Here is a 12,401-nt window from a genome sequence, read left to right as displayed (position 1 = left end):
TGCAGGTAACCCTCTTTAGCAAACCCTCCATGCACAGGCGGTCCAGACTGGGGAAGGAGTTTTCCTCCTTTTCTCCAATTTAAGATGGGGGAGGTTGGTGGTTTCGGAGGATTTGGGATCTATGCTGGGAACTCTTGCCTGGGCCAGGACCCCTTCCCAGGCAACTAATGTGCCAACCCACGCGCCAGCCTCCCACCTATTATTTACAAAGAGGCATTAAAACCAAGCAGGGACAGAAATGATGGGGCTCTGAATTCAGCCTGGACGGGCTTGCAGACGCCTGTCCAGATAACTCTGTGTTTCCTTGTACCTCAGCACCCCCGGAAAGGAATGAGTGCAGTGGAAGTTGTCCCTGCTCAAAAGACTCTTTCCCTTCCAAAGGATGTTTGTCAGTGTTTTGGTTTGTTGTTTTTTGTTTTTTTTTTACTGTAGCACGGTAGAGATTTCTGTGCCTTGACATCTCTGCAGAGTCAGGGATGGGCTTGGGGGAATTGCTCCATCAGGCGATGGGTGAGAGACGGGCCTGATACAGCAGTGATGGCACAGTGTGGTCCTCAGCTCTCAGCCTCCTGCTCCCCAGCCCTTCTGTTCCCAAACGCCCTCCCAGGGAGGCAGCCGGGACCAGAGGGTCAGCTCAGGCGCAGACATCAGCTTTGCAGCAATCCGAGCCCTGGGGAACGGAGCTGACCCCACTGCTCCTTCTAGCGCTTCCTCTCAAGACTGGGGGAGGCTGTGGGCTCCTACCAGCCTCGGGCAGGCGAGGACCTTCCTAACGCCAGAATAAATCCAGGGCTGCAGTCCAGCTTACAGACATTGGCACAGCTGAACCACCACCATTTCCACACAATAAAACCAAAAAATTCAAAGCATACCATTAAAACCCTTTTATAACCCTATGTACACACGCACTGTTGATGCATCATCGACTCCTTTTGCCTTTTTGTCGCTTTTTGAACTTAAAAATCCCCAGTCCAAGGGGATGCTTCACTAGCAAATTATTTTTTTTTCCCCCTTACCAATTCTGAAATTCATCTTCCTTGAGAGAAGCTCTGGCTCTACAGAAACTGCTGGGGAAACTCTAGGAGACCACAATAGGCTTGAAGCTCACCTGCTGGGCATTACCAGCAGACTGGGAGGCCAGCAGAAAACACCTATGTACCTTTTCATTCACTGGATACTGCATGACAGCGTTAAACAGAAGTAATCCCACGTCATAAATACAACAACCCCAAAAATCCAAAGTTAGGTAGAAGGGAAAGAAAGAAAAGGGGGGGGAAAAAAGAAGAAAGAAAAAAAAAAGGAGAGAAAAAGAAATAGTCTTAATGCTTTTAATAGTTCTTTTGCTGAGGGTGTTTTTTTCACCTCTTTAAAAAGATACAGTCAAAAGCTCTCAGACAACAGGAACACGTGGCCCCAGCTCCTGCTCGGACCCGTTGTATATGCCACAGGCTGGAGAAATGCTGCAGCGCTGGTGGGTTTCAGCAGTCTCCAGCACCACGTGGAGCTGGAAAGCGTCGGTGGCCTCCATGGCCTCCACCAGCAGTGAAAGAGGAGTTTCACATTTCAACCAGGCAGCTGTTTAAAAAGCGATGGTGGTCGAACGGTGTGAAAACCCTCGAAACACTGAAGAGGTGGCTGGCCGCATCTCCTTCCTCTCCGCAGAGTCACATCATGAGCAGTATGTACAATGAAGATGACTTCAATGCTTTTCTTCTTTGTACGATCACGTACCTAAATACCGAATGTCCATCTGGTTTGGTCTTGTCCTCAGCCAACGCGCCAGCCGCTCCGTCCTGGGCTGGGGAAGACAGGGAGCCCGAGCCCCCGCAGAAAGGCAGAGTCACAAATCCCATGGGCACAAGTTCCAGCATCCACACGCTCGGGTCTCGCCTCCCCCCTCGGTGCTTCGGGAGCGACGCCGAAGGTCATCACCGCTGCGCGTTGCCTTCTACGGGGAGAATGGCATGGTGCAGGCTCCGCGTGTGCTTCGAATCTAGTGTTTCGTGCTCTTCCGTGAAGCTGTCCGGGCTCGCCGCTCCGTCTAAAGAACTTCCACAGCTAGAGTTAGGAGACAACATGTCCTGCAGGAGGTCTTCCTGGACTATCCCAGAGTCTTTGTTCACTTTGCCCCTTTGGTTTCCTTCTTCCTCCTGGTCATTGAGCAGCTTGGCCAGGAAGTTGATGTATTTCATAGCCAGGCGCAAAATCTCATTCTTGCTCAGTTTTTTGTCAGGCGGGTGGGTGGGGATGAGCTTGCGAAGCTCTGCAAAGGCTCCGTTGACATTCTGCTGTCTCCACCTCTCCCGGCTATTGGTAAAAATGCGACGAACCACTTTCGTATGAGGACCTGCAATTGCAACCAGGCAGAATTAGGAACAGGGCATAGCAGGTCATTTATTACTTTGCTGAATAGGTCACCATTTCCCAAATTAACCAACTTACTTCAGTGACATTAGCACAACAGCTAACTAGAAGCTAACCTGATGAGCTGAGGTAGCCATAACTTCTGTTCAATCTAGCAGAAGGGAAAAATGGAGTTGTGTCTTTTTAGATGTCTCCTGAGATGCCTAAATTTACCGCTCTCCAAGGAGGAAGGCTTAGACCATGACACATGTGCAGCAGGCTGCTATATTTTTAAGGTATCTCTGCAACAAAGGTTCTGTTAAAAGTTTACCTCACTAGATGGTTTTATTTTCTATCCCAAAAAAAGTCTTAAGGACATATCATCGGGAGAGGAGGAAATTAGCTTGAGCAGAGGCTTTGACAACTGAAAGATTCAGAGATCCTCCCTGATGTAGGCGGGATCCCAAGCTGACAGAGATCATAGGATTGCCGCTAGCCCTCTGGATGGTTTGTATGAATCGGGGTGGCAGGATTCACCCCATAGCAATGAGGAGAGGCAGCAATGTGACCCACAGAGTGAAAGCGGCGTCCTTGCTGGAAGGGTGATCACAGGTGGAAGATGAGGCAGTTTCAGAGCTGGGCTGAGGACTGCCTGCTCTCTCTGCACCTCAGTGACGCAGGGCAAAGGCTCCCTACCTGACACTAAATTGCTAGAGGTGTCCATTTGGCTCAGTTACACGTGAACTCCAGTTAAATCCCTGTAATTTCACAGCCGTATTTCTAATTTCACAGCCATATTTCTGATGGGGCATTACACAGGACGGATGCACGAAACTCACCGATTCCCCTTTCAGATCATGAGGGTAACTCCTCTTGGCACAAGCAAGACATTGTCTCTGCGCTAGAAGAGTCCCAAAAGCACGTCCACCCAAAAGTACTGTGCCACCGGAGCAGCAATGGGGTAAATCAGGACTGCAGATCCTTGGGTCCATGGAAACCAGTTCATGCAAGGAGATGCTATTATAAGATGCTTTTATAATTTCATCCTTTCCATCCTCACCTCCAGGAGATACTGTTGGTGTCTCCACACGTCAGCCTCATGAAAGTCTGGGAGAATGCCATGGCAGAAACCCCCATAGGATGGGAAGCATCACAGACAGTGAAAATCTTCAAAAAGTATGAAGCAAAGACTGCTAGGTAACACATCGGTGAGTCGTAACCCACCGGACAGGCTGTGGATATTCCCATCCGCACCATCTCTCCCCTGTAGCCTCCCCTCTCAGACGCTTGCCTAACTACTCCCGCCCGGTGGGAGCAAGTCCCTGGCCATGGTGAGCAGTTTAAGCCATAGCTCTGCCATCACCCAGTGAAACCAGCATCCCAGGGGGCACTTGGTCGTCGTTATCCTTACATAGCAAAAGTCTTGGCTGCTTTGACTGTGGCAGAGCAGCTGAACAGATGTGATTTTGGAGGCATCCCAGTCAGGCTGCACCTTGACAGATGCCATCTGGCGCGACACAAGAAGAGAAATCCCACATTCCAGTCCATTCAACACCATCACACTTTTCTCCCTTCAGTGGAAACAGAGGTCCTTCGGTCCAGCACATCACGCGAAATAAGCCCACCACAGGGTTTGCATGGGGACACATGCCCAAGCAGCCAGATTAACGCTACCAGCTTCTCCAGCATGCAAGCAGCCATACAACTCACTTCTTGAAGCGTGCTCAGGAGCAGGGAGTCCCCCAAAATCACAAAGAGCCCCTGGGATAAGCTGGAGGATGTCAGAATGACAAGCTCATCTCTGACCTCTAAGATCCCAGTCTGATGCTTTAATAGAGCCAATTTTCCACTCCCAAACAACACATAAATGTCCTTCATAAGACTTAATATGCAAGAGCTCATGGAAAGGGAAGGTTTCTTGTCCCTGATGTGCACAGCCTGCTCCACGGGGTCATGGGGAAGGTGGTGGGGATCAAGGGGACCTCAACAACCAGGCTACCCAGCAGTCCTAATAACGCAGTGGAGTATGTGCTACAACCTACTACAATAATACAATTGCAACACCTAAATGCTTTCTTCGGACAAGACAAAGCAACTAGCCTTGAATCCAGAAGGAGATGCAACTTAAAACCATTTTACTCCCATAAGAGTATGACAAAAAAACTCCTTGGATACCATTCACTAAAAAAAAAAAAAAAAAAAAAAAAAAAAAAAAAGAACTCAAGAGATTTCCAGTCTTCACAGGTTTCAAATATGTGTCTCTGCTCACTGAAAGTTGCTGACTGAAAGACATCTATTCATAAATAGGTCAGAAATCAGAAAAAAGACCTGTTCATTTTCATCCAGGGGCACCCAAACCAAGCTCCAGTATATTACACAAATTCTGACACCCTGCAGATTTTTGATTCCTGCAACAACCGAATTAAACATATATTTCAGAAAGAGATCAGGTTTTGGCCAAAACATGTCAAGCAATGGAGAAATTTTAAAAAGCCCTGTAGCTGTGTTATGATAGAAGAGATTTATTTCTCATAAAGAAACTTGCCTCGTAATTAATTCAAGCAGTCGGCTGAGAATTTTTGCCTGAATTTTGTTCCAAGGGATCGACCAAAGCTTTCTTAATTGTAATTTGAGATCTGAGGAAAACTAATAAAAAGCTGAGCTTCCAAAGTTCCAGAATACCCCTGCAGATACTGTTTTTATCTCCATTCATATCTATTTTTTAAGATACTCGATGTACCAAACTTTTCCCAAGATGGATAAAGGAAAAGCTGCAAAAAATCCCTGCTCGTTTCCTTACAGAGGAAAGCAAACACCAGGTGCCCAGCAAGACTCTCATGCCCTTCTGCACCTCCCGAGGCCTGAGGACCAGCAGGAGCGATGCTCCGGTGTGCCGTGGGTGTCATCCAGCAGGTGACCATCAGAGCAACGAGCAAAGCCCAGCAGACCACACAGACGCCTCAGCAGGGGATGCACATCCCTAAAATTGCTCCTGTTTAGACAGCATCGTCGGTACCTATTCTTTCCAAAAAAATTCTGAGCCCAGCCTCAGAAATTCGCATGAGCCAGATCCTGCAGGATCGGGCCCAATCTATACACCTGCACTATAGCACATATCCAAAAACCTGGTTATAACCAAGTATCTCTGTAATCCTTAATATCGAATTTAATAGCAAGTCAAAAGCTTTAGGTCAGACACTGATTTGATGGACTTTTCACCGTAACCACTAAGCCTCTGAATCGAAACCCCAGACAAAAAAGACCTTCTTGTGTCGGGGGCTGAGACAGCCCCTGCCCCACGGGCCGCGGTCTGAAAGGAGCAGGGCAGACGGAGGAGGGCAGGGAGCGGGAGAGAGTGACTGATGAACGCAGATAATGCCCTGAGCCCGTCATTTTGGGCTGTATTATTTTAGAGCGATGTGGATTATGATTTGATCTGATTTTAGATTAGCTGGGTAGAGGAAAGGGACAGCTAGCTCAAAAGGAGGAAAATTAATTGTCCAGCAACTGCAATACAGCGTTCACGATGGTGAAGAAAAAACCACATTTCAATGGATCTCATTTGTAGGGGCTGTTAACTCTGCAGATAAACCTGTCAGCCCTCCACGTGCAAACCGCTTGGGTGAACACCGCCTTTGCGCGGCAGCACAGGCCAGTGCCAGGGAGCAGGCAGCAGGATGCGGCCCTCCTGCTCCTGGCCTTCCTTTCTTTGAAATCCCCCTGCCAGTCCCAGGGGATGCCCCGCACCTGGGGTCCCTGCTCGGGCACTAGGCTGCCACCCTCCCAGGCTGTGCCACAACCCAGGCGTGGGGTGTTTCTGTGGATGTGTACCGCACCAAGGTGCGGGCAAGCTGGCACGGGGACCGGCCACCATCGCGGGGGGACCCTGCAGAGCTCAGCACAGAATTTAGCTCTTTGTTTCTAGACGCTTTAAAGGCAGGTTGGACCTTTCTGCCCACGGCTGCTCTGCATCGCGACCTGGCTGGAAGGGTTTACAAACACAGTGTCACTGCAATGGCCCTGATCCAGCCTCCGCACTTCAACAAAGACTTAAATTTAGTGGCTTCCTTCGGATTTAATCTCTAAGCAATTTGCCGAACAGGGATGTAATTAACCATACGCTGAACTGCTTTGCTGCGTGAAGGCAAATCCGCCGAGCACGCTGCTGGGCGCCAGGCGGACAGGTCTGAGCTCTGCTGAGCCTTCGGCGGGGGCGGGGGGGGGGGGGGGGGGGGGGGGGGGGGGGCCGCCACCCCGTTCGCCTTGTACGATTTGGGGATCTAATCCCAGCACGTGGCACCGTGAAGCAACTCGCCCCCTTCCAGCACACGGGGAACCCACACACACACACCGCCCGAGAGCCAGCGCAGGGGCGAAGCGCTCTCACCGTCGGTGATCTCCATCTCGTAGGGAGAGGGTCTCCTCTTCACCCGGTTGCTGCCGTACATGGAGAAGGTGTCGGGCTCGCCGAAAAACCCGCTGCAAACGGGAAGCAGAGAGGGGCCGTGAGGATACCCCCGCCTCCCCCCGCTCCCGTCCCCTCGGGGGGCGGCTCAGGGCTCAGCACGAAGCCGAGCCCGGGGTCGTGCGGCGACACACGACAACGCCCTCCCGCCCGGGTGACACGCAGCGCAGCACGGCTGCCCGGCGTGGGACAGCCCGGCTGGCGGCTGCCGGGAGACACCCCGCCCCCCCTCCCCGTTACCCCCAGCCCGGCCCCGCAGCGCAGCCCCCCCCCGCAGAGGCGATAGCGGCGGGGCGCGGGGGTCGGTCGCCGCACACGGGGGGCTGCGCTCCGCCCTGCCCGAGCGGGTCCCCGTCCCTGGCGCTGGTTTTTGCGGGACTTGGAGGGCAGCGGGAGCCCGCTCCCTGGCCTCTAAACCGGCTCTCAACAAACACAGCGCGGTTACCGACGGCCCCCCTCTGCTCTGCCCGGCATTTTCTGCCGTGCATTCTTTTTTTTTTTTCCTAGGAACGACAGTTTTTCGTTTTCTGGTTATTTTTTCCCCCTTTCTTCCTTTGCAAAGTTGCATGCAAACCCGCGATGACTAAGCGCCGAGCCCCGCGCGGAGCAAAGGATGGTGCTGCCCACCCACACCCCCCCTCTTTCTCCCTCCCCGGCACCGAGCCCCGCTGCCCAGTGCGGCACCCGTCGGGGAAGCCGCTCCGAGGGACCCCCCGCCGGGGGTGGGCTGGGAGGGGGGGGAGACACGGACCTGTTGATGGTGGCCAGCGGCTGGCCCAGGTTGTAGAGCATGGCCCTGCCGGGGGGCTGCAGCGGGAGCGCGGGGGGGCTCAGCTGCACCATGCGGGCCTCGCAGGCGGCCTCAGCGGCGCGGCACGGCTCGGCGCCCGGGCGCTCTCTGCATCGCCTCCCCCGCCGCCTCCCGGCTTTTTATGTCCAGGGAGCCCCCCCGGCGCACCAGCTCGATGACGGGCACGGGGGCGGCGGGGGGCCCGGGGGAGGGCCCGGCCCGCCTCCTTGGACGCCCCGTTGAGCAGCAGCTGGGGGTCCGCCGGCGCCTCCATGCCCCCCGCGGCTGCTCTCCGGCTCGCTCGTGGTCTCCGCTTCCGAGTCGTGCCGCCGGGGGGGGCGGGCATCGCGGGGGTCACTGGGGGGCGGCGGGGGCGGGCGGCCTGTCCATCGTCCTGCGGAGAGAGGCAGCGGTGAGGGGCGGCCCCGGCTGGAGCAGGGTGGGGGGGTACCCGCCCTGGGCACCCGCCCCGACGGGGGGGTCTGCTGGGGGCTCGGGGCCTCACAGGCGAAAAATGGGGGGCAAGGGGGGGGGAGGGGGCAAGGGGAGGCATTAATCACCCCAAATCAGCTGGAGTTTGCGGGCGGGACGGCCCCGTCAACCCCTGCGAGAGGGGCCGGGGGTCCGCGGGGCCACGCCGCTGAGACCGTGCTGTGACGTCACGGAGCGCCCCCGGCCCTGCCGTGACGTCACGGAGCTCGCGGAACGGTGCGGCGCTGTAAACGCCGCGCAGCGCCCCGGCCCCGCACGACGCACCGCGCAGGGGGGCGGCCAGGCCGGACCCCCCCCCTCGCTCCGCAGCCGCGCAGCGGGGCCTGGCGGCGATGTGCGCGGCTACGCGGGGGGGGGGGGGGGGGGGGGGGGCACAGCGCGGGCGGCTGGTGCAGCGAGGGGCGCCTCGGCCAGCCGAGGCTGCGGAACGGTGCGGCCCGATTGCGGCCAGGCGGGAGGAGGCTCAGCCCCCCGCTTGGAGGATGTCTCCCCGTTTTTGGGGGTCCCACGGAGCCAGCCCCACAGCGGCCCGGCCTGCCGGCAGCAGCCTCAGGCCTCTCCCTCCCATTTTTATTTTTATTATTATTTTTTGAAACAGTGAAATACACCTGAAACTACTTTTTGGGGGAGAGGGGGTTAAAGCAGCCCGTAGCGGAGTCAGTGCCCCCGCGCAGTCGCTACCGCAGGAAGGAGGAAGGGGCCCGACGCGGAGCAGCCCTCCGTCCGCGCCCGTACACCATCATTGTCCCCCTGCTGCTGCCATAGAACGAATACTGTCGCGACAGGGCACCTCGCGCCTAGGGCAGGCAGCGATATCGCTATTATTGCCATGCTGTTTCTCCTACACCCCGCCTCCTTCGGGTTTGGTGTCGTGTCCCCCCCCCCCATAAATAAGAGACTTGGCCGGACATAGAGCTGCCACACACCGGGTCTCCTCCCCATCCTTCTCCCCTCCTTTGCCTTGGGTATTTTTTTTTTTTTTTTTTTGTTTCTGCTGGGATGAATTGCGAGAGGAAACCCCATTTGGGGGGCCATATCTCACCATCTCTCTGGTTAAAAAAAAAAAAAAACACAAAAAAAAAAAAACCCAACAAAAAAAACCAACCCACGCAACCCAAAGCACAAGCTCTCTGCCTTCCCTCCAGCCCCCTCCCCACCAGCCTCTAGAAAGAAAAATCTAATTGCTTATTCCGATATTGTATAGGAAGAGATTACTCACATGTGTCATATTTAAGTAGGGGACACCGCAAGTCTCTCCTGTTTCAACAAAAGCGCTCTCAGTGTCAGGCTGAATTTACTCCTCCCACCTCAAGGTACTTACGACTTTACAGAGAGGAAGGGACACCCGCATCGGGATAAAACTGCTAAATCCTGGGAGGAAGAGAAGGGGGGGAGAAAAAAAAAAAAAAAAAAAAAAAAGAGAGAGAGGGTGGATCTCGTGGGCCCGGATTGCTAGAGATCGGTGGGGAGAGGGGGACCAGGGGAGAGGGAAGGAGGGGACGGCACCCCGGGGCGGCCCCAGTTATAGGGGACCGCCGGCCCCCCCGGGCTCCCCCCGCCGCGCAACCGGAGCCACCGCCTCGCACACAGGGCCACGGCCTGGCGTGGAAAACAGTAAATACATCAAAAAAGAATTAAAAAAAAGCAGCGCCTTATATTTGGGGCGTATTGGGCGGTTTTTTGGACACATCGCAAGCCCGGTCTCCCCGGGAGGAAATCCCAGACGGGGCTGGAGACGGAGTTGTTTTTCTCCCGTTGGGCTCGCAAGGAGCGGCCGCGGCGTTTCTCCCACGCCCGGTTGGAAAATGTAATTCCTAATGGAGCAAATTTAATTCCTAACGGGGCCGGTACAGGCAGCTCTCCCGCCCCGAGCTGCCGCGACGGCCGGGGCCGGCCGGCGGTGGGGTGAGCCCGCTCCCCGCCGCGGATCAACAGGAAGGCGAGGACGGGCCCCCCCACCCCCGGCAAAGAAATCATAAAAAATAAGATTTTTCCCCCTTCGTAGAAAACGAAGTAATCCCCGTGGCTTTTTCTCCCGCTTTCGTTAAAAAACGAAATACACAAAACCGCAAAAATACCCGCAGTATTTTGCCTTCATTTGAGGGGGTGATTTCGTTTAGAAAAACGGGAGGGGGGGGCATTAAATCCCCGCCCGCTGGTTTCTGCTCCGCAAAATCCTTTTGTTTTCCAGCAGCGGATCGGCAGGAAATTTCCAGCCCAGAAACGCACCTCTCCACCGGCCCTTTGTAGGGAAACGGCCCCAGCGCGGCCGGGGCGGGGGGCAGCCGGGGGGCGGGGGGGGGGGTGGGGGTGGGGAAGGTCCCCCCGGGAACAAGCGACCGGCCCTGGCCGTCGGTCGGGTGCTGGTGCCCCCCGGCAGGGGCTGGGGGAAGCCGGCCCGGTGGGCGCTTCGCCCCCCGCTCCCCCGCGGCCGGTCCCACCCGCCCCCTCGGGGGGTCCGGGGTGGGGGGCGCACCCCACAGTTTCAAAAGGGAAAGCGTGTCCTACTCCTCCCCCACACCGCACCAAAAAAAAAAAAAAAATTAAAATCCGACCGCTGTAAAGACTGGGTTTTTCCCCCCCTTGCCTGCCTCTTACATGGAGCAGAAGCCCCCCGAGCAGCCCTGGGTGCCCCCACCCCCCCCGGAGCCCCGGCCCGCTCCAGCCAGCGCCCGGCTCGCTGCAGGGCCGGATCCCGCTCTACTCACCATTTGCTTTTCATTGGGAAAAGTGAGTGGAGCCATTTTGTGGCCTACGCATCGCGGCTATATTTGTAGTAAGTGTTGGGTGGCTTCAGCTGGGTAGGCTCTAATTCCACATCACGTCCAGTTTCCTATTTAGTATGGAGAGCGGAACACTACTGCAATGTGGCCGAGAGAGATAAACCCCAGCAGTGGCCCCGCCTGCCCTGATAAGCTTCTAAACCCATTATTTATGAAATGATTCATTATTATTTGGCAATTTTATCGAAGGAAAGCGGAAAATTATTGCAGGGATATGCATAGGAATAACTCCGGAATGCATGCCTTCTAGCTTTTTATGTGTGTGTGCTTAGATGCTCTTAAAAAGACACTGCAAAAAAAAAAAAAAAAAAAAAAAGTAATAAAAAATTGCACTGTGGCTGCCCGCATCTGAATAGCAATTCTTTATTTTAGTCCTCTTGGAGGTTATTATGCCCCTTTTTTTTTGGTTGTTTTTTTTGTTTTGTTTTGTTTTTTGTTGGGTTTTTTTTCTTATTAAATATGGAACACCTACTCCGTTCTTAATTAAATTTAATGAGCCAAAATAAATTGTTGGAGATACTGAGAGAGAGGGGTGTGGGCTGCTTTGGGACAAGAGGAGGTAAATTAAGCACATCGAGAGGAGATGTTTTGGAGAGAAGTGGCCCCAGCCCCAGCCTTCCTCCCCCCACACTGTGTATTTTCACTGAAGGGCTTAACTGGGGCGAGCTCCCTGTCTCACCTCCCTTGCTGGGGCGGGGGAGGCCAAGCATCCCTGCCGAGCTGAGGGATGCTGGGGGACGGGGAATGCAGCGGGTACCGAGCCGGCACCCCTCGCCCTCGGGAAATTTGGGATGTGAGCGGAGCTGAGGGCCGAGTCTGGAGGAGAGGGGCCTGGGGAAGGGACCCTCGGTCGCTCCAGAGCAGTGCGGGGCAGCCGGCGGGGCTCGGGGCCCGGGAGCGGCTGCCCGCCCCGTCGGGGCTGGTGCTCGGCGCGGCCGAGGCGGGCTGCGGGCCCGGGGGGACGGGGACGCCCTTGCCCTCGCCGACGCCGCCGTGCAAGCGGAGCGGGTGCGGGAGGACGGGGAGGCGGACGGGTGCGGGACACGGGGGGGGTTTATTTGATACGTTTGCGGCGCTTGCGAGGCGACGGGACTCGTCTGACTCCCTCCCCACATTGCCAGAGGCTGCAGGCAGGGGCAGGGGGAGCGGCGGGGGTGGCTGGGGTGTCCCAGGTCCGTTCCTCCGGACACCCACAGCTAAAGTGGTCCCCAGGGCAGCGGCGGGGAGCGGCTTTCGATGGCGCGGGGGATCGGCCTGCCCGGGCAGCAGAAAATCAACGAAATCTCTCCCGGAGCGGGGAGGGGAGGAGGGGGCCGGGGCCCAGCACCTCCCGGGGCGCCCCCCGGTCCCTGCTACGGGGCCGGGGCGAGGCTGCGGAGCCGGGGCCGAGGGGGAGAAACCGCTGAGCACCGGCCGCACCTGCCGTGCGGGGCGGCCCGTGGGGCGGGGGCGGCGGGGCCGGGGCCGCGCTATTGTCTCCCCGCCACCTGCGGGCCCTCCCGCAGGGGGAAATGCCCGAGCTGTTACT

At 56.1% G+C, this 12,401-nt stretch overlaps 1 protein-coding gene across 1 annotated transcript; it reads right to left on the bottom strand.

The window, feature by feature from the left end:
• Nucleotides 1-1,314: 1,314 nt before the first annotated feature.
• TAL1 (TAL bHLH transcription factor 1, erythroid differentiation factor) lies at nt 1,315-10,947 on the bottom strand. Its single transcript, XM_056355236.1, is given in 8 exon segments — nt 1,315-2,347; nt 6,731-6,822; nt 7,560-7,699; nt 7,701-7,811; nt 7,813-7,878; nt 7,880-7,969; nt 7,971-7,992; nt 10,799-10,947. Coding segments are annotated over 8 exon segments (954 nt in total). The 5' UTR covers nt 10,813-10,947; the 3' UTR covers nt 1,315-1,928.
• Between the last annotated feature and the right edge of the window lie 1,454 nt (nt 10,948-12,401).

The sequence above is a fragment of the Falco biarmicus genome, chromosome 11 (assembly GCF_023638135.1).
Source record: "Falco biarmicus isolate bFalBia1 chromosome 11, bFalBia1.pri, whole genome shotgun sequence".
In the NCBI taxonomy this organism is placed as follows: domain Eukaryota; kingdom Metazoa; phylum Chordata; class Aves; order Falconiformes; family Falconidae; genus Falco; species Falco biarmicus.
Note: the sequence above shows the minus strand (reverse complement) of the source record. Positions and strands in the feature narration are given on the sequence as shown.